The 23,506-nt window shown below is 34.9% G+C and overlaps 1 protein-coding gene across 1 annotated transcript in view; it reads right to left on the bottom strand.

The window, feature by feature from the left end:
- Nucleotides 1–23,506, bottom strand: part of LOC106457784 (regulator of microtubule dynamics protein 2-like) — a 37,327-nt gene that overhangs the window by 1,868 nt on the left and 11,953 nt on the right. The window contains exons 4-8 of the mRNA XM_022383826.1: nt 21,147–21,283; nt 12,263–12,340; nt 8,957–9,055; nt 6,522–6,572; nt 717–797 (exon numbers count right to left, since the gene is read on the bottom strand). Coding sequence (XP_022239534.1) covers nt 717–797; nt 6,522–6,572; nt 8,957–9,055; nt 12,263–12,340; nt 21,147–21,283 — 446 coding nt within the window. The remainder of the gene's footprint in view (nt 1–716; nt 798–6,521; nt 6,573–8,956; nt 9,056–12,262; nt 12,341–21,146; nt 21,284–23,506) is intronic.

Here is a 23,506-nt window from a genome sequence, read left to right as displayed (position 1 = left end):
ACTAAAAATTATGGTTTGTCTGAGCAATAACAATTTTATAGAGAGTAATTTACATTTAACTTTGCACTTTTTCGAGGGGTGGTGGATAAAATAGGGAAGATGACATGCTAAGAGAAAATGTGTCATGTAAGTCACACTTGGGAAATTCAGGATTTTTAAAAAATATTGCCTTGTAGAATTAAGAACTTAAAACTTATATACTATTAAAATATGGATTATTAGCTAAGATTTTATACTATTCTAATTGATATAACATGAACAAAAAGTATTTTAATAAACTTTTGAATGTAAGACACTAAAACATTGTGTCATGTACAGTAAAGGTTACCCATGGTGATAGGGTTAATTGCCATTATTTTTTTCTACTTGGCATACATACTGTCAACAATTTTTTTTTGTTAAATAAAAACAACCCACAAACACAAATTTCTTACAATAACCATAATTTAGATCTTAATGGATAGTTTTGAGCTTCACAGTTTTCTCTATAAGATAATTAAAACAAACCACCTATCTATTTACATTATTGTGTTGTCACAACGATTTACTTAAAAGTAAAAATGATCTATTAAAATACTAAAGAATGAATTCCTCAATAAAAGCAAAGATGACTTTACTAACATATCTGAAAATCTTTAAAACTTATAAAGATATATAAAATATTTTAATTTTTAAAGAATAATATAAATTCAAGAGAATCATACTTATATACTTACATCATCTTTTAAAACTTTTAGTTCTACAGCTTTATCAATCCATTCCATAGCACTAGTATAGTTGCCTTCTCCAATAAATGTCTATTAAATGAAAATAATACCTTTAGTTAAAGTAAACTTTTTCTGAATTCAGTAAACACTAAAAAGAGAATATCATTAATTTAATAACTAATTAGTTGAGGTTGTCTTTTTATTTTTTACACATTCTTATTGTTGTTTTCATGTACTTAATGTGTGCCTCATTAAATACAACTGAAAGCATTATGTACATGTGGAGCGAGTTTACCTATATGCAAAAAATGGTTCAAGAAAGAAAAGTTTATATGGAATTTTATCTATTAAAAATTATCATTTTGGAAAAACTAAATTGTTTAGATAAATTAGTTTGTTAATTTTAAAGTTTCACGAGTCTTTATTTCTTCTTTTAGAAAGTATTATTATATTATTCCAGCAATGAGCCTAATCACAACAGCACTACACTACTGAATGATCATGAATTTGCTATGAATCAGATATACAGGAGTCATATATGTTGACCTATGGCATAAGAGCTTTTAGTTATGGCAACATGCCACTTAATCAGCATATACAAGTCTTTAAGAGAGCAATCAACCCTTTGCATTCCTTTTAATGATTGCTATCTAACCAAAAGCCTAACAATCATCATAGGAGCAAATCTGTTTTTTTACACTAAATAATCTCTGGAAATTGCATCATTAATTCATATGTGGTTTGACAGATATTGGAATGTGCATGCAAGTTAAATTGACTTTAGTGTGGTATTGAACCTCTTTTTCTGAAACCAGTACTGAAGCTTTACAAGTACATGATAGGTCCACATACAAAAAAAATAAATGATATTAACCAATGAAAAGGACAAAAAAATGAGGTCAAATATATTCTGAAAATCTGCAAAGACAATTCTATCTTGAAAAGATTACTGGACATTCTTAAACTCATTGACAGTCACATTTTGGAATTTTACAGCCTTCCTTATAGCCACTAATTTTCCCTTAACACTAATTACTTTGGCATTCAACTTAAATTAGTAAAAGAATCACTATCATGTAAATTGAAGAGAATGATAATCTGATCACCCTCAAGCCATCTCATATGAAAGTATTGAAGACTTTTTCAGGTAAACTGAAAACAATATATGGCTCAGAAATGAATTATTTTTCTTTGATACTTTTGCATTATATCATCCAACTGAAAAAGGAATAGAAGCTGTTGTCGACTTAATGAAAGAGCACGTGGTACAACACTTTTCATCTTTCATCTGACTTTCTAAAAACCTTTCTGAGGTATATTCTTAGTATCAGCTACTTCAGATTTGGGAATCGTATATATACTGTCAACTTCAGGGTATTACTATGGGTAACAGAAATTGTTATCACTGCAGTTGTTTTCATGCACTTCCTTGAATAACAACTTCCAGCACTGTCAATTATTTACCTTTTGCTCAGGTACTTTGATACTACAGCTTTCATAATTTATGAATTCACAAAATCGAAGCATAAAGTTCACCCTTGAAATGTTTACTACTGTTGATAATCTCTTGTTTCTTAAAAGTTAATATTTTCAATAGATACTTCTTTCTTCTCACAGTTATAGCTATCTTGATTGGACTGCCCTCTAATGTGCAAATTTTCACTCACCACTAGCCTTAAAACTCCCACCTAATTCTATGTCTATACCACATAGTTCAGCTGCATTTAAGCATGCAAATTAGCATGCGACAGTCCTCCACCAACAGGAATATGACAAATCCTCCTATAGCAGATGAACCCAATCTTTATTTTGAGATGAGGCACAAAAAAACAACATCAGAAGGGGGGGAGGACAGGTGGAAGTGGGAGGGAGATAAGTATCTATCAGAAATATATTTTCATTTTAGGAAAATATTAACTTCCAATATGATTACTCACCTAGATGAGCACCCTTCAAAAGTGTCTGAAGAGCACCCATGGAGTGAGCCCTTTCTATGGAGGAAATACACACATGGGAGACTGCATTACATCTAAACCAGATATACTCTTCACCCATGTGGAGCCAACAGGTGCGTTGTTGCAACCAAAGGGTGGAACAAGATAAGAATTCCAAATTCCCAAGACGAATGTGTGTGTGGAGTAGCTAGGGCACATCAGACCATAAATGGGAGGTCAACTCCAGTCCCAACTAGTGGCACCGGGAGGAACTCGCCCGGTCCTTGGTAGGAATCAGAAGGAAAGAAGAGCCTTCATTCTGAGAACCTAAGCCACCATGTGTGCAAGTCCAGCACCACCTGCAAAAAAAACCTGCGAATGTACATCCAAACAACATCAGAAAGTTAGAATTGCATTGTTTAGGGTAAATTCCAGTCAAAAACCAATTGGCATTGAGGATGTAACATCCAGTCCATGGTAGGAGGAAGTTCTCAGTCCACTCATGTTGGTTGGTCTAGCTCCCACCAAAAGCAGTCTCCCAGGAACTGACATGTAGGTGGCAGTAGGAGGGAGGGTTCCCAGCTGGAGAAGTGAACTGCAAAAAAGATGGAAAAATCCAGTCCAAACTGGCAGCATCTGGAATAAAACATCAGACCCACAGTAGGAGGATAGTCATGCCTTCTACACAAGCAGAACACCACCACTCTACTCTAGACTGAGTGGAATTGTGCACACTCAGAAGGATTCCTCCATGATCCTCTACCCCAGTGGCCAGGAGCTGGGAAGTGGTAAGGACTCCCAAACTCTGCTGGAAGAAAGAGAAGAAACATGTGGAAAAGTCTGGAGGAATGCATCACAGAGAAAGTGCAATTTGTGACCACGAATCCCTATTTTGAAAAGCAGACCCTTCCCGGCAATCTAATGAATGTTAGAGATGGGCAGCAATCTCTTTCTGCATTACTCATGTTAGTTGATGAGTGTACAGTCCAGTACAATTATATTTATGACACAATATACCACAAGGAAGAACCTGCAAGTGGTCTTGTGGAACATCCCATCTCCACAGTGAGTGTGATAGACCTTATAGATCTCACAGTGTGAATTTTTGATATCAGTATACCTGGTCAGGCATCACTCACCACGGAGCAGGATCCATAACATGTTAAGTAGGCCCCTGAATAAAAAAATAAAATAAAATTACCCACTCAGAGCTGAACCAATGTAAGGAGAATGGCTATAGGGGGAAGACTATATCCAGCTGAGCAGGAACCCACCAGATGGTGCAAGTAGCATGACACCAAGGTGTGGGGAGTGGTCCACATGCCAACCTGGACAATCTCCTACAAATAACAATGGAAATGAGCAGGACAAAGCAAATGAGAGCCACAGAAGGGTAATGTGCACAACACATGAACCAGACACAGGAGACAATCCAGATCAGAGCAGGAGGAAATATGGGATATGGAAGGAAAAGGGGTGAAGGTAAAATCTCCTTCACAGGCAGATGATGTTTGGGAAGGAATGGTTGGGATATAGAAGGACAAAGGTTTTGTGGTACAAAATGTGGTGAACAAGTGATGTGAGCAAGTCTGATTGATGATGTCCACAAAGGAAATACATCCTCAAAGGGAGGAAGGGAAAGGGCATGGAGAACAACATTTAGATTCCAGTCCAGCAATTGAGTTGTATGTGGAGGACAATGGAGATGCATAGACCGAAATAAAAGGAAATAACTGGAGAGGGAAACAAATGGCAAAAATGAAAGGTAGATGACAGGATTGCTCTAAATCCTGCAATGTTTGAAACAGACAGGTCCATGTCAAACAACCATGTAAAAATCGGATATCTGAGTAAGAGAAGGTAAGGCATGTCAGATAGACCAACGATGGAATATTCTCCACACATGTTGATACACAGTTATGAAGGAGAAATGGACAAAGTAAGACAACAGAGACCAGACAAAAGCCACGCATAAAGCTGAAGTGTGGCAATAGAGGCATGAAGCACCTCTGAGTGAGGTTGCCAGAGTAGGGCCTCAGAGAGAGAGAGAGGTAATGGAGGTAGTTCCTGGAGAAGGGACAGAAACCACAGTTGAGCTGCCCAGAAAGGAACTACAAGAAGGACTCAACATGGAGTGTATTGAATGAGAAAAATAACTCGGGCTAGAAGACAGATGGGAGGGTATGTATAAAGGAATAGATCCCTCCTGAACAAAGCCAAAGAATATAGAACTGGGGAATATAGAGAGAAAGTTTGGTATTCAAACGAGTGGCAAATGCATGCAGCTGGGGAATATCCAATTGAGAACCCAGCCATCTGAATACCTGGGGGTCAAGAGATCACTCTGTGGGTAGAATCTTGTCAGGACAGGACAGACAAACCATGAAAAGACTGAGTGTACCCGGTATGTGACAAGCCAGAAAACAAATTTGATGGCTGTGAGTCCAGAAGAGGATATCTAGAGTGCAGGATCATAAGGGCTTGGATAGAGTGCTTCCTTTTCAAATGATGTAAGAGACAAGCATCAAGTTGTCGGACTGAATCATAACTGTCATATCCCACAGAGACAACAGAAATTTAACCATCACTCGAGAAACTTGAGGTGAAGACCTAACTTCTCCTGAGACTAATGGCCCAAGATCTTCCGTGTATTGCAGCATGCACCCCCATCTTGACAATGAGGCATCTGTGAAGTCACGGATATCTGGATGATAAAGAGGAATAGGTACCCCCCACTGTCATGTTGTCCCTGTCTAACCATCAGAGAAAGTTGGACAGAAGGGAAGCAGGAAGGGATATCTGTAAATCCAGAAGGTCCCTGATGAGGTGCCATTGATCTTGTAGTACTCACTGCAAAGAATGCATGTGGGCGTGCCCAGAGGTGTAAGTCCACAAAAGAGACAGTACCTCTTGTGCAGGGAGAGAAGAGAAGGTTAGGCTCAACTGAGATGTGAGTAGGAAAAACACCCCCAGAAGAACAAGATATTGGGTGGGGCAGATAAAAGACTTCTCCACCTAGCTAATCCAACCCACCCAAGCAGCTTCTCAGAAGAGAAGTTGGGTTAGTATGGAAGAGTGTGCAAAGGACAAAGTCAGAAGAAGCCAAATGGAAAGTGAGCCTGTGAAAATGTAGGAATCAGGAAAATAACCAAACCACCCAACAAAAAGAATAGGATGCTGATGCCAGCCCAAAAAGAAAAGCTTAAATGCAGCTGAATCACATGGTATGTACATGGAATTAGGTGGGAGTTTCAAGGCTAGTGGTGAGCAAACATTTGCACACTACAGGGCAGTCAAATTGAGAATAGCTGTAACTGTGAGAGAAGGTAAGTAATCGTATCAGAAGTATCAATTTCTATCAATGACAACGTTATTCATATTAACAAAATAGCTATCTGATACTTCTTAGAAACAACAGTTAAATACATATAATTCTTTCTCAATCATCATCTTTTTAATTTTTACTAAAGACCTTGAATTGCATTTATGTATTGTTATTGTATCAGAATTTTAAGGATTCTTTGATCCATGATTAACAATATAACTCTGTTTATCCAGTTACTTTACTTTAATAATAAACTAAAATCATGCTCCCCAACATTATAACAATGTATACTAACTCAAGGCACATATTTCAGTTTTATTTATATTCCTGATTGTGTGTACACTGCAGGTTCCTAGCAGAAGTTTGAAAACATTTAAAAAAAAATTGTGGAATTATAGGTCATGTTTTTTTTTGTTTGTTTGTTGTTTGTTAATAAAAGTTTTAAGTTCGATTTAACCTTTCATACTTTGATAAACACATACATACCAATTTACTTTTACTAATCATATATGTACAAATTGTAAAAAAAAACAGTAAAAATATACATTAGCTTACCTTAGCTATAAACAGGATATTTTCCTTCCAGTGGGGTTTGAGGGAATCAGCCTTGAATAAAGAAATCACATCTATATTCAAATATATGTTATGGTAAATTTAGAGATTATTAACAAAACATGAACAGATGAAAAGACTAAAGTATAAGATAAGAGTAAAAAAAGTAAGTCCCCATGAAATATAACACACCCATTATTTAAAGAATTATTAAACTCTGTGAAAATGTCTCTTGAGCTTTTGTGTTGAAGTACTGAAATAATCTTTCCCTCTTAAGGAAAAATAAAACTTGCTTATGTTTAATCATTTAATATATTGATTATCTAACATTAAAGGTTCTGGTAATTAGAAAAAAAAGTTTCCAAGAAAAACAAAACAAAATGTGCTGTTTTCAACATAGATGTGTAATCAGTAAATATTACAAACATATATTAATGCACTTCAAAAATAATCACAAAATATATGGTGCCTAACAATTATTTTCAAAATCATAAAATTTATAACTTGGAATATAATGAGTGACAGTGCTACAATATATTTAAATACAAATGCTTCATAATAGCATTAATTATGGTTGAAAATAACACTAACAGCAACAGTACCCAACTGACAAAACAATGTTTCCTAATCATTAAGTAAGAACAGTTTAGTAAATTAGTTATAACCATTGCAGGTTAATTTTTAGTTCTGATCTACATGTATGTGGGTAATTTTCTTTGATAAGAAGTTAACATTAATGATAAGAGTATTTGGATAGTTCTGACTTAAAATCACATAATGGTAATGCTTTATTACATCAGACAAATTGTGCAGCTGCTAAAATCAGAATATGTTTTATTCCAACAACATCTGTCATGGTATGAATGCCATTTATATGCTGGTGAAGCATGATAATAATTTATTACACTTGTCATAAATGTGATATAAGGCCAGCTCAAAAAAATATAATAGGCTTTTTATTAAAGATTTGTTTGTGAATTTACAAATCCTTTAATTGAATCAGAGTGCAAAGTGATTTTCAGGTTAAGAGTAAACATTTTTTTTCATCTAACAGTTTTCAAACTTCATTTGCCTAAGTCTAGAATCTCCTAAATGAATATTAATTTTTTTTTTCAGCAAAACTTTATTTTATCTATTATTTTCTTTATACTAACATTAACTACAGAGAGATTCAATCAATCTAATTGACCTTGTAACCATTATGTATGACACAAATCTTAATTACTCTTTTTTTCTAGAATGAGTGGACATTGTAACAGATAATTACACACTATTTATATTTATAGCCAAAACTAACATTTTTCATACCTCCCAGTAATTTAAGTTTATTTCTTTATAGCTGCACTTAGAGTAGGGTGAAAGCAATTTAGCCAAACAGGGTAGCTTTGAATAAACAAAGTACTGAGTTACCAGTATGCTTGATCAAATTACAACATGGTGTGCTTGCAAGATGTGCATATACTATAGAGTATTTGTTTTATTTAATTTCTTTATCATTTATATTTTCTTTTCTATCTAACACACATTCCTAATTTTTGCAGTTTAGTTACTTTTATAACAATAAATAAAAATCACATTTTGCTAGGGTTGTTGTTTGCATTTGTATGAATTTTTATTTATTTCAAATACGTAATTTATGACACAAAATAATAATATGCACAAAGAATATAATGTTCTTTAATTATTATAATTTAACTACATTTCTAATTAAGCTATATATGGTTAGAATAATTCTGCTGGCTGGTCGAGTCATTCAGCAATAGCAAAGAATGAAAATGTAAGCAGAATATTTCATAAAATGTTGTCAAAATGAACAACCTTATAAGGAATTTGATAAATCAAAATCTTTTTTTTCTATTGGTTATAAATAACCATTAGAAAATTTCAGAGAGAGAATTATTGGCATTTTTTGAAAGACAGGATGTAATAGTAGGGTGTGGATTTATGGTTTATATCTTAGTAAAATAAGAAGATTGGAGGTTATAAATTAAATTATGTCTCAGCAATATCTGTAATTTATGCTAAAGTCAGAAGCTCAAATAGGGGTAGAAAGTATATCTAAAATAGGCAATTGATAGTTAAGAAATGGTATTTAATAGAGAAAAGTGAAGGTTGAGAATTTATTTACATATTTCATTTTGAAATTAAGAAATCAAAACTTAAATAATATACAAATTTGAATTATAAACAACATTCTGATGCCAAGTTTAATGATGTACACTGATAATAAACATGTGCACTTTGACTTAACAGCATTTAGAGAAATAAAGAGCATGGAATCCGTAGGCTTTGGGAGTTCTTAATTTAAGTTATCTTAATAACAACACTACTTATATTTTACTTTTTTAAACAAAAAAGGGCAACTTCAAGAACAAAATAAGTGAATGTTCAAGACAAATTGATTAAATAATGACTTAGTAGCTACTTTATTTCATTACCTTTAGTAGATGCATCCTAGCTACATCCAAGGAAGATTCTGGTAATGCAGCTATCAGTGTGGAGGCAAGTTTTCTTTCCCACCAGGACAGGATAGCAACCTAATTCAGAGGCAGTTCTTAAAAATTGGAATCATACCAGAAGTTAATATTTCATGGAAAAACATCTTTTCAGAAACTGGCTCATTTTGTTTTTAATAACATGATCTAGGAAGCCTCAGGACATTTTTTCATACTTTCTTTGTTGTGAAACCCAGGAAAAATATGTGTTTAAGGTATTACTTAAATCATATACTGAATGCAGCTTGCTTGTCAATATAATTTTACAATATATTTCCACAAATATCGGTGCATCATATTATTCTTGATATTTTTTTTTACAAGTGCTAGTAAGAAAAAGAAGACATTAAAATACTGAATTAAAGATAGTTTTCTTTGACCTTTTTTTTTAGATTACCAACTTATCCCCAAAAGTATAATTTGAAGTAAAACTAGAAGTAGATCAAACTTTTGACATGAAATATTTTCTAAATCCACGTTGAGGAGCTTAAAGCTAGTAAATGTCCACTAAAATTTGACTACATGTGCATGACCAACACTCGTTAAGCCAATCAATTTGACTTAAGCATGAAAAGCCATAAGCAACAATGTACTTAAATTTGGGGACCGCAGGAAAACGATTGTTCATAAGGTACCTTTTTTTATTATTATTGATATGATCTACAAATAAAAAAAGAAGAGAAAAAGCAATGTGACCGTGTTTTCCACTTACATGGTACACATACATAAAGTAAGTAGTATGTGGATTATAATAGACCAATGTGGATTGAAAGATTCCAAGACCCAGGTTGCCCACTTAGGGAAGGGTCATGACTGACTTGTTGGAGGGGTAAAGTTCCATGCCAAATAAGATAACAGGTAACATCTATATATCTATACAGACATACCTCCTCATAAGTCTAAAGCAATAAATCACACTTGACCAATACAGATCATGAGTTATTTACTAACCCCTGTATATACTTATATATCATAGAACAGTTCTCAACAACTCATTGGCTTTGAATATGCAATAAATCAAGAAAAACCTTTCCATGATAGTTAGACAAGTTTTGTTATATTATTTTCCCCTGTACTTTGATGATCAATGTCTACCCAAAGTACTTCTGCTTTTGAACTGGCATTAAACAACATAAAGGCTAGATAGCCATACCAAAGAATAATGCCTTGATGTGGCAGTATGGCTTTAAATTAACCTTGTCTGACTGCTATGGAGAAGTCTCTCCTAATTTATTGTTAACTCAAATCCAATGAGTCAGAAAGAACCTTACCTTGAAATCTAGATACATACAAAGGTTAGTAATCAACTCATGATTCTCATTATCAAGCAGGTTGTCTTGCCTGAGAGTAATGATGAGATATGTCTGGATTTGGTCTATTACCAGAGGAGAAGCAATATATTTACGTAGATGTAAATATTTATGAAAAGTTAATCACTGTCAGAGTTTAACTGATAAAACAATAATATGATTGCAAGATTATAATTATAAAAAATTTGTAAAATATGGATGATGTCTTTCAATACTGCAACATTCTGTCATCTTGTCTGACCTAGGGATTTTACCCTTCAGCCTGTCAATCACAACCATCCTCAAGTGAGCACAGCATCTATCAATCAAAAGTAGTCTATTTTAGCCCAAATTTTACTAAAGTTTCCATATTCACAAGGTTAAGAATATTTGTACCAATTGAATACAATCAATGAGTTGCTTTTGATTTTTTTAGATTTAGTGTTTTTCTGAAATAACCATTAAATATTTTCATTGTTATGGAAGAATTTCCTGATTATTATTCAGCTTTTTTATGCCGATTCTCTTGAATTATTTTACCTGTCAGTTGTATAGGTAAAAAGTTTTAGTAATGTTTTAGTCAATAATACCATTTCCAAAGTAATTACATTTTTATCAAATTATTCTAATTATTACAACTACAGAGTACAATTCCAATTGACAAATTCTCCAAGAAATTAAGAAAATGGTAACCAAAACAAAAGCAAGTGGGAATAAAAAACAGATCTTCCAAAGAAAATTGCATGTATACTGTAGTATACATGTGCATGTGTATATATATTTAGATAGATAATTACATATAAAGTACAATAAATGTAATGTTAACAGTTACAGCATAAGCTTTGCTTAGAAGGGGTTTTAAATTGAGTTTGTTCATATAACATGTAGTTGTTAGAATTGCTCACTCTGACTGATCATAAGTTGTAGCTGAACATATGCCTATGCATTTATTTTTCTTATATAGCAAAATTATTTTGTAATTTATTATTTTCATGTTAATAAGTTCCACAATTATGTTTCAAAATTGTCAGGCAACAGCACACACACACATATACATTTGTTATGTGCTAATCTCAAAAAATATTTCATGATTTGTCCTGTATACAGGATAATATATTATATTTGAAATTTAAGTATGGTACTCAGCTTTTAACTATAAATTTCAACAGATGAATATTCAGCAAAAATTTAGATGAAAAAGTAAGCTTCTAAAGCATAATTTAAGTATTAAAAGGTTGTACATTAGTTTGTTTGAGTGCAAAGCCACACATTGGGCTATCTGTGCTCTTACTACCTCAAAGAATTGTACCCTGGATTTTTAGTTTTGTACATTTATAAACTTACTGCCGACCCACTGGTAGATTTCTTAAAATAATTCACACAATTGCATGAAACATGAAAATTTGTCCAATGTACTTAACAATATTTGATAGAGAGCCAGGTCACTTTACTACTTTTAATCTTTGTTCAGAGAACCAAACTGATATGAAAATTAATTTGAAAAAACAAAAATGTGCATCAAATATATTTCATGCACCATTCTGTCAAAAAATCTTCAAATTATAATACACAAGTATATTAAAAACAAAGTAATAACAATACAAGTATGTGTTATTTCATAATACTTGTTTCTAATAAAAAACTAGTCTGACACCTTTGGTATATTCTTAACAATCTTCTGGTGAGTTAAGAAAAAAAAATTTCATAAATTTCCAATTAAAATAACATCATAAATCACTTGATTTTGATTGATTCAACAGTCTCCAATGAAAACTGACAAGCATAAAAAAATAAGGCTACATATCAGACAAAAGCCAATAGTGAACACAAATCCACATTTTTGAAGTAAATAATTTTTATACTTATATCTACAATATAACACCAACTACAGCTACCTCACAAATGTTTTTCTTTCACCATAGCAAAAACACAGAAAACATTAAAATTCATATGAACTCACCTCATAACACCATCTTCCCAGTAAATAATGGAGGCTTGGATCATCACTATTCAATGAAAGAGCAATGTCGATATGTTTCTTTATTAAAGAAAAAAAAATATTACCATCTTTCAAGACAAGTCAGTAACATTGTTAAGCTTCTACACAAATGATATATTAAGTATCTACACTTCAATGAACAAAATTTTATACAATATTATTAAAAATTGTTAATTTAAAAAGGTGGGAATAGGGATATTCAGAAAATTGCACAAACAAGACGGATAGTTTAAAGTGTAAAATAAATTGCAAAAAAGTAAACAAACAAACTTAAGGTTTCAGACATAGGATTGACATTATCTCTATTTTGACTCCATGTCTAAAAGCTGTAATATTTAGAAGAGTCAAAATATGGAAACATAGCTTGAAGATATAATGCTAAAACTGTGTCTTAAACCTTAAGCTTGTATGTTTACTGTTCTAGCAATTGCATTTTCACTTAAAGCTACCTATCTTGATTCTGTAATTTATGGAAGATCCCTATTCCCCCTTTTAAATTAACAAGTGATAGTGGTACCGCATGTATGATCACTATGATGCTATTCTCGAGTTGCTGCCCTCTAGTGCACAAATTTTCACTTGTCACTTTGAAATTTCCACCTAATTCCACATGTATACCATATAGTTCAACTGTGTTTGAGCATGCACCAATAGGAGTGCAACAAACTCTCCTATCATAGCTGAATGCCTCTATGCAGTTGAAACCAATCTTCACTTTGAGATTAAGCACGAAGATCAACAGTGGGAAGGAAGGGTGGGAGGTATCTATTGGAAATATATTTTCAGTTTAGAAAAATATTAACTTCTGATACAATTACTTACCTTTGCTCGCAGTTGCAGCTAGAATCCCACATTGAACAGGTGGAGGAACCAATGTAAAATTGCCTAGATGAGCATCCTTCAAAAGTGTCTGAAGAGCACCCATGGAGTGAGCCCTTTCTATGGAGAGGAAATACACACATGGGAGACTGCACCACATCTGAACCAGGTATACTCTTCACCCATGTAGAGCCAACAGATGTGTTGTTGCAATCAAAGGGTGGAACAAAGTAACCATTACAAATCCCTAAGGAAGAGGAATGTATGTAGAGTGACTAGGGCATGTCAGGCCATAAACAGGAGATCAACTCCAGTTCAGAGTAGTGGCACCAGGAGAAACTCTACTGGTCCATGGTAGGAGGAACCAGAAGGGAAGAGAAGCCTCTGTTTCGAGAACCTAAACCACCATCTGTGCAAATCCCGCACAACTTGCAACAATAAATCCCTGGGAGTGTACATTTAGACAATATCAGGAAGGTAGAAATGCAACATGAAAGGTCAATTCCAGTCCAAAAATAATCGGCATTGAGAATGTAACATCCAATCTCCAGTAGGAGGAAGTTCCTAGCCTACTTAGATGTAAGGATATATGTTGGCTGGTCCAGCTCCAACCAAAAGCAGTCACCCAGGAACTGACATTCAGGCAAGTAGGAGAGAGGGTTCCCAGCCAGAGGGTCAAATTGCAAAATAGACTGGAAAATCCCATCCAGAATAAAACATCAGACCCATGGCAGGAGTATAGTCACACCTTCTAAACAGGCAGAACACAACCACCCTATTCTCTACGAGTGGAACTGTGCACACTCAGGAGGATTCTTCCATAATCCACAACCCCAATGGCTAGAAGCTGGGAAGTGGTAAGGACTCCTGTACTCCAATGGAAGAAAGGGGGAAGATATGCAATGGAGAGTCTGGAGGAACGCATCACTGGAGAAAGTGCAATGGTGACCACAAAACCCTATTTTGAAAAGCAGACTGTTCCCAATTCAGCAACCTAGTTCAGCAATCTCTTTTTGCTTTATTCATGTTAGTCCAGGAGTATACGATCTGGTATGGATATACTTATGATGCAATATGCAACAAGGAAGAACCTGCAAGCAATCTTGTGGAACACCCCCACCTAAACAGTGAGCATGACAGACCTTATAGATCTCACGATACAGATTTTGGACATCAGAATAATTGGACAGACAACACTCACCACAGAGCAGGATCCATAACATGTAAAGTAGGCCTCTGAAAAAATATGGAGAAATGAAATAACTTGCCCACCCAGAGTTGTACCAATGTATGGAGAACTGCTAAAGGGGGAAAACAATATCTGGCAAGGCAGGAAACTGGCAGATGGTGCAAGTAGTGCAACTCAAAATGTGAGGAGTGGTCCACATGCTGGCCTAAAGGGCAACAGAAATGAGCAGCCAAAAATAGTGTGAGGTGATGGATCTGATGGGACAATACATAGAACAATTGGCATAATTTAGGAGAAAGGCACACGCAATATGGATAACCTGATGAACCCAACCAATAAGGGTGATAGAAGAAATATCATGAGAAATGGACAAATTCCAATGGATAAACAAACGGAAGCAAGAGCCATGGAAAAGATGCTGTGCATTACATCATAAAGCACAGTCTGGACACATGAGATGATCAGGATCAGAGTGGGAATAAATATGGGATAAAGAAAGGAGGGAAATAACTGGAGAGGAAACATATGGCAAAACTGGGAAAAATGAAAGGCAGATGACAGGAGCACCCTATAACCTACAATGGTTGAAAAGGACAGACCCTTGCCAAGCAACCATGTAAAAAATCAGACACCCAAGAATCCATGCTTAATAGACCAAAGACAGAATATTCTGCACTTATGTTAATACACAGACATGGATGAGGTAAGGAATGTGTGAGACAACAAGGATGATACAAGTGTGGATAGTTCTGAACCCCTTGCAAGGGATGGGACAAAAATTATGCATGAAGCCGAAGGGAGGGAACATAGGGATGAAGCACCCACCGAGTGAGGTTGCTGAAGGAGGGACAAAAAGATAGGGAAAGGTAAAGGAGGTTGTTCCTGGAACCACAGTTGATCTGGCCAGAACAGAGTAAGAAGGACCTGACACAGAATGGATTGAATTAAAGAAATCACTCAGGGTAGAAAAAATAAATTGAAGAGTAGGAATATTGAAAAAGGTCCTTCCAATCATGGCTGAACTCTTTCACAGACAAAGCCAAATGATGTGAAACTGAGGACTAAAAGAGAGGGATCTTTATAGGCTTATGAGGCAGCCCCCCCTCAGCTTGCAATGCATATAGAAATTTAGGTAAATTTTCAGTTTTCATTCGGGCAAAATTAGAAGCAGAAAATATAGCCTCATAACCTCATTTGGGCAAAAATTTTACAGCCCCCCCCCCCTCCTGAAAAATCCTCTGTATGCTTATGGGAATCTTGGCATATAAAAGAGTGGCAAATGCATCGAGTTGGGGAGAATCCAATTAAGTGCAGATCCATCAGAATAACTGGGGCTGAGAAACCACTGTCTGGGTAGAATCGTATTAGAATGAGAAATTATCCATGACAAGATTGAGAACACCTGTATGTAACAAGCAGGTAAATGAATTTGATGGCTGTGAGCTCAGAAAAGGAGATCTAGAGTACAGGAACATAAGGACCAGGATCAAGTGTCCCTTAAATGGTGATGTAAGAGATGACCATAGAATTACTGGAATAAAAAATAGTGAACAGTAAGGAGTTCCAAAAGGTTCATGTGAAGACCTAACTCCTCCTAAGACCAATGGCTTGAGATCTCCTGTGTATTGCAGTACACACCCCATCCTGACAACGAAGCATCTGTGAAGATGTGGGAGGAGGAATAAGTACCCTCACTGTCATGTTGTCCCTCTCTAACCACCAGAGGAAGCTGGACTGAAGGAAAGCAGAAAAAGGTATCTGTAAATCCAGAGGGTCCCTGATGAGGTGCCATTGATAAGAGCTTCAAGTGATACCCAAGTTCTCAAAAAAGACAGAACCTCTCAAGCAGAGAGAGAAGGTGCCGATATTACCCTCTGAACTAAAACCTCCATGGATCACAGATGAAGAAGAAAGGGCTGGACGTGACTGAGATGGGAGTTGAAAAAAAACAAACCCAGAAGAACGTGATTTTGAGTGGGGTGGATAATGGACTTCTCCACCTTCATAATCCAACCCACACGAGCTGCTTTTCTGAGGAAAAGTTGGATGTATGAGGAAGATTATGCAAAGGATTGAGCCAGAAGAAGCCAGTCATCCATATATAGCTTGTGAAAAAGTAAGAATCAGGCAAATGACTGGACCATCTAACAGAAAGTGCAGGGTGCCAATACCAGCTTGAAAGGAAAAGCTTGAAATTGATAAATATAATCTTCGTGAACAAAACGTAAATAATGATGTGAAGCCTGAGCTGTATGAATGTGAAGGTAAGCAATTGACACATCGAACCTCATCATCCAAAGTCCTGGAAGAAACGTCCATTTGAGAGACAGGTAGGAATCCATGGTGAACCGAGGCACATCGAGGAAGCGATTCAAATGAGATAGATCAAAAACAGAACACCAATACCCAGTCTTCTTGAGGACAACCCAAAGTTGGGAGTAGAATCCTGAAAGTACAGTAGAAACCTGTACAATGGCACCCTTGATAAGAAGGTCTTAAACTGCTTCTTCTGTGAGATGCTGATGGTAAATGGGATCTTGAGTGGAGGAAGGAATTGAAACAGGGGATAAGGTGAGAGAAAATGGGGAAAGTCTTTCTGACAGAACTCGAATATTGACCCAAAGGTTTACTGAAAGCTGATATGCAAGTGCAGTATGTGGGGGCAGAGCATACTAATTCCTGCAAGTAATAGATCTACAAAACGTTTGGCATGAACCCCAATATCAAATGAAGGGGAACAAAACTCAGAACTAGGTGCTGCAGTTAATAAATAACGGGAGGGATCAAATGACACAGGTGACAAAGACAAATCGCAACATACCTGTGATAGCAAGTCTAAAAAATGGTTACTCAAGCGTAGGTGCTTCAACAGGCTGAGAACGTTCCTGCAGAACAAAGGAAGAGGAGGAAAAAGCTGACCAAGTCCACATCGTCCTGATCTAAATCTTCAGGTAACAGCAGAATTGGTTATTGATTGGGAGATCCCCTGGCCCACAGGAAAGAAACAATCTCCCAAAAAACTACAGTCAACACTTCCTCCACCAATAATGCCGCACTTGCAGCAGTTGTCATGGGCTGTTGAATGCTGGTACTGTCAGTAGCCATTGTAGTCGTGATATTAAATTGTGAATTCATAAATACCCACTGACTACCAGTAATTGAGTGAGAAGTAGAATTCACAATTGAATAAAGAAATCCAACTTCATAGTTGATTATAAACAATACTTTGAAATGCAAAATTCAGTAACTGAATTTTTTAAAATGAACTAAAGAATTAAAACAAAATATTTGAAATCAAGCACTAGGTCTTAACATTGTTGTGCTAAATTGAAAAGTGAAAATTAGATTAAACTGAATAGAAGCTCTCAGGGAGTCGGCTGTGATAGGAGGGTTCTTTGAACTCCTGTTGGTGGAAGACTGTCATATGCTAATTTGCATGCTTGAATGCAGATGAACCATGTGGTATATAAGTGAAATTAGGTGGGAGTTTTAAGGCTAGTGGTGAGCAAAAATTTGCACACTAGGGGGCAGTCAAATTGAGAATAGTTGTAACAGTAAGATGAGGTAAGTAATCGTATCAGAATGTTCCCGTTTTATGTTGATTCTCTTTCTGGCATCTTGTGATACAATTTCTGCAGGTAAGGAAATAAAAAGAGCCATTTAGCTGTTAAACACGGTCATCAAAAGTGTGAGACCAGAGAGTGAGTGAAGTGGCAGATTTGAGGAGAAGAAATGTGATACAGACTGCAAGCATTTCCATCCAAGGAGGAAAAGACAATCTAGATGAGCTGACAAACCCATCTGGTATACATAAGTAATAAGAGATTCCTGGAACAAGAAGGATCCCATGGCAAGAATAAACTATTGTGGGAACTCCAAAATGGAGCCAAACTAAAGGTGATTAGGGCCAGTACAATCATAAAGAGCCAAGATCAATGAGATACAAGAGAAAAGGTACAATCTTCCTCATGAGTCACTCAAATCTTAGGAAGAAGTGAATGGTCAGGGAATAAAATCATGGAAGATCTGTAAAACAAAGTAATGGGAAGCATCCAATGCATAAAGATCAGATCTGCAATGATCACACGTAAAAAGGAAATAGGTTGGAAGAGAGAGATGAAGAGCAAGTGGCCAACAGTTCAAATTAGGCCTAGGTAAGAGCATGTAAAGCCACATCCAGGTTCCTGCTGGGCAAAGGAACTGGAAGAGGGGGATGATGAATTAGAAAGGACTGGAACAAAGTGTAAGAACAGAAAGGAAAAACAGAACAATAGGAAAAAAGGCAAAAAATAATGTAGGAAATAGGAACACAAGTGATAGGTGGCCAAGCATTCCAAAATATTGATGTGGAATATACACTCCACAGGATACCAAACCCCTGAGCCTGTGTAGTCATCTAGAGACTTGTCCCAACCCATAAGAGGTGCTTCAATGAAGAGATAAAACTTTGGACAGGGGACAGCAGTAGAATGCCAACCAAAGGGTGACATGATACAACTGCCAAGACAGATACTTCACAAGAGAAGTTAGCAGCATCACAAGAGAGGGCAGAGGAAAATCAAAGAATTTACACTGGTCACCTAAAGTCCATTGAAGAAGTCTCATGAGAGCCCAGCCTTGAGGGACAAGATGCTCTAGAGACATGAGAGTCTCCAAAAAGAGATACAACTTCTCATGCAGGAAGCATAGGAGAGGTAATAGTTGAGGTAACTAGACACTCTATGTCTCACACATGAATGGAGGAAGGCTGAGCCTGATTGAATTGAGAACTTAAAAAAAAAAGAAAGAAAAAAAGGTGGATGAAATATTGTGTCTGTTAAACTTGACCAGCTAACTCAAATGAGAATGGGGAATGGCAAGGAGCAGTAGAGGGACAAGAAACAGGAAGAGAAAGAGGTTGATGGTTCACTGGGCCAAGGAACAGGAGTGACCTCAGGAGATTTTGAGAGATGAGAAACCAAGGAGGAAAAGGAGACACTGAAAAGGGCCAACTGCATATCTCCAGAAAAACTACTAAGATTACAGTATAAAGTTTCAGACAGGAGATGAAGAGAGGACAGGTCGCTAAGGAAATAAATAAGAAAAAGGTAAAGATAGGAAAACTGAGCATTAAAGAGTGGTACTGATGAAGGGTGTCAGTCTACCAAATGGGGATGAATAACTCTAAGGGTTAGGAATTCAAGAACAGAAAAGGGAAATGGCCATAAGCCATGACAAAGGAAAACTGGAGTCAAGGAGAATGAAGCATTTGAGAGTGGGAATGAAGCTGATCCAGGAACAAGTGAATATGGGCTCATATATCTGGAGAAGGAGGAGAAAAACAAATGTTCCTCAGTGTGAGAGTCATGTAGTAAAGAACAAGAAGAACTAAAAGACATAGGAGAAAGGGAAAGTAAAGAACAAACCTGAGTAATCAAATCCACAAAGAGGTTTGGAGGAGGAACATTGTCCTCAACAGGTAAAGAGGCAAGAAAGGTCTCAAAGAATCCACAAAACAATGCACTATGCCAGTGACATCTTCCACAGTCAATGAGCCTCCAGTGGCCACAGATAAAGTACGGGCAGTATTAATAACATCGTCAGAACCTTGGGAGGTAGTAGTATTCACTACAACTTGAGAATTTATGGTTGCTGTAACAATTCTCCAGATCAATTCATTTTCTGTTATTTAGTGGTGATGCAACCTTAAATTGAAGCTAAAAATTAAAAGGCAGTGCAAATACCACAAACTGATCAAGTTTAAACTTAAAAAACACATCTGTTAAAGACAGTGCTGACAATGAGAATGAAATTAATTTTGAGTGCAAGTGCTTATAGGTATCTTCTGTGCTTGGAGTATGTGTCACCCTCATATTGGTGGAAGGCTGTTGCTCATGAAGATTACATCATGCACTAGTGCAGTTTATGTTATAACATGCATCTTAGGTGGGAGACAGTTATGTTATGCACAAAATCTCAAAGACAGACTTGAGGAATAGCTACTATGTGCAGAGAGATAATCATACTGTTTTGGAAAAACATTAAAAGTGTGCATCGTCAAAGAGATGACTACCTTCTTTAACAACATTGGAAAAGTAAAAAAATAAATAAATTGTACTTAATTCCTTACAGCAGCTTTTAAAATCAATAAATAACCTAAAGAAACCAAAGCAGTATGATTAAGTTCTTCTCTTATGTTTTCAAGTGTTTGTATCAATATATGATAAACTATTGTTGTAGGATATGTCTTTCTTTTTAAACAATACACATTTATATTGTTGTTTTGCCAGAAAGCTTTTACATCATGTAATGAGCATCAGTTAATGACTAGAACATTCTTGAAAGTTTAAAAAAATTTAGCAATACAAAATTGTTAAATAGGGTAAAGTAGATGATTATTAATCTCCAAGTTTGTTACAGATAATTATTGAGTTAGTGACTTTGTTAGTCAGTTAGTTCAGTTTTGTGAATAATGAATTTGGGTTTCAACAAAGTAGAAGAAATATGAGAAAGTGACATACATAGCAGAGGAGTCAGCAAGTAAGTAAAATTATATTAATGTCTATAGTGAACTTTGACCTATTAGTGAACATTTGTAAAGCTTAACCCATTCGCTATGTCTGGTACATATATTTCCTATGGGTTAAACTTCAAGAAATAAAATACTTTTATTATTATTAAGTAGGACTGCACATTGTATTCTTTTTACCGAATAATCAAAATGAAACTGCCAAACAACAGATATGTTACAAAACTTTACTATTAATTATCACACACACACACACACAAAATACAGAAGAACTTTGTTTTAGAACTTCAATTTTTTTATGCTAAAAAAATTTAGATATTGAAACTTACTTTGAATTCGAACCCATTTTGAATTTTCTCTTGAGTACTAACGTAGTCTGACAGATTTCCAAGTGTGATTGCATACCACTTCTGAACATCAGCTATGTTGGGTTCTGCTTCTAATGCTTGCTTTCCATATTCAAAAGCTATAAATTATTAGTGGAAATTAATCATCTTCAAATCATAGCTTATTGTTGGGTACAATTTCTAAATAATATAAATCATTCTTGTATTTGTTTCTATTCTTTTACGAGTCTCTTTCATTGATTTTCTGAAGTGTTGCATGAGTATATTCTTTGTAACCAGCAGAAATGACAGGAGTGTGAAAAGATCTTTCAATTTTTTATAGTAAATTTAAAAAACCTCATGTAATTAAATTAAAACTTGAGAATATTGAAAAAAAATCATCATTTAATATGAGCTGAGTACTAAAGCCACAATTCAATATTTATTAAAATTATAGTACTGCATGTACATTTTATACCAATCGTTTGTGAATTTGAAATAATTAATAAATTTGATGAATCAAAAATCTTCAAATGGTCACTTTCTAAAAGTACCTCCATTTTCAGTTAAAACATATAAATGTTTACAAATATTTTTACATTTGTAAATTTAGTTGTCACTACTATAATCCAAATTTTCTGTTGAAATTGAATAGTATATGTAGTTATGAAACTAATAAAAAATTTCAAAAAATATCAGAAACCACAAACAACTAGATTTAGATCCTAGTGATACACCAACAAGAATAAAATTGGGATTATTTTGATATTCAATAGCATTGACCCAAAATATGATATTGTGCCTTCAATTACTTTGTATTTAACCATTTTAATTTGATTGGTTTGAGGCTTTTTATCATTTTAGGCTAAATTTAAATAATGGTATACTTGATTTCCTCCATTGTTTTAAAACAAAAATAAATGTTTCAGTCTAAATAAAGTCATGTAGCTATATGTTTTTTCTTGTATGTTTTTCCTTATGCTCAAGTTACATGTACTTCAAAAGTTTCTCCGTTCAGCTTTCTCTCCCCAATGTTTCAGTAGTAAGTTCAAAAGCTTATTACCTGCTATGCATACAGTTCAGATAGTACATTGTGCAGCTTTGCACTTTAAAAAAACTGTTCAGTTTAACAATATTCTATGTTTCATTATGTCATGTATCCAACCATTTGGAGTAACAGTAAATAATGAAAAAACACATGTGCAAGCTTTAAAATTAACTTACTCAACAACCTCTGAGGGCATAGGTGCCAATTTTGGGTCCTGGAGAATCCCCAAAAATTACAGATGCAAGTTCTGCTGAGCACCTTGAAGCTGTGCAAAAAAATTATTAAAAAAGAGCATTGCTATCTTCCATTTTCATAAAGAACTAGGATCAGTGGACCTTGAAGTAACTGTAAATGACTTCATCATCAGAAGCACCTTGAGAAGGACCACTTTTGCCACGACACAAATATAAAGATTTTTTTACTACCATCAGATGGGGTGGGGGAGGGGAGTTTTGGCTATTCCTAGCACCCCAATCATTTGGAAAGGTTGATGTTTTTGTATGAGGGTGAAAACAGGTTTGTTAATATATACTAGTAGGTATCCATTGCTCAGAAAAATCTTGGTTAGCTACATATCACAGCCCTTGTAGTGTCTTAGCACACTGCAATATAACTGATAATATAATGTTTAAAAAAAAGCAAAATCTGTTAAGTCAATTGTTAATGAACAGATAACTAATATCTATGCATGATATAACGGTAACATAAATAACTGAAAATACGTGTTAAAGTAATATTTTTCTACACTTTAGCTGTAGTAGCAAAATTGTGCTTTTACGCATTTTAACACATGCATACCCCAAAAAACTAAAAAAATTTACAATTTTTAATTCTGAGCATGTATTATTTTAGATGCCACATCCAAAAATGAAACTAAATGTACTTTAGATGCTGAAATAATAATAGTTTTCTTTTAAATTATTTATATATTAAAAAATTTTTCTGCAATCACATGCACACATTATATCTGAAGTTCATGAAACCTGAAATAAGTAGGAAATTTCAGATTATAGACGTCAACTTACACATATGAGACTTAGTTTTACGTTCATGTACATAACTTACTAATGATAAAAAATACCAAACATTTTATGCATTATTCATGCTTGTATATAGAAAATAAAACCATTAAAACATTATCCTTGTACATCTAAAACTTTCAAATAAAACCTTTAAAACATTACCCTTGTACATCTAAAACTTTCAAATAAAACCATTAAAACATTACCCTTGTACATCTAAAACTTTCAAATAAAACATTTAAAACATTACCCTTGTACATCTAAAACTTTCAAATAAAACCATTAAAACATTA

Source organism: Limulus polyphemus, unplaced genomic scaffold, assembly GCF_000517525.1.
Source record: "Limulus polyphemus unplaced genomic scaffold, Limulus_polyphemus-2.1.2 Scaffold373, whole genome shotgun sequence".
Classification (NCBI taxonomy): domain Eukaryota; kingdom Metazoa; phylum Arthropoda; class Merostomata; order Xiphosura; family Limulidae; genus Limulus; species Limulus polyphemus.
The sequence above is the reverse complement of the archived record's forward strand: the minus strand, read 5'-3'. Positions and strand labels throughout refer to the sequence as shown.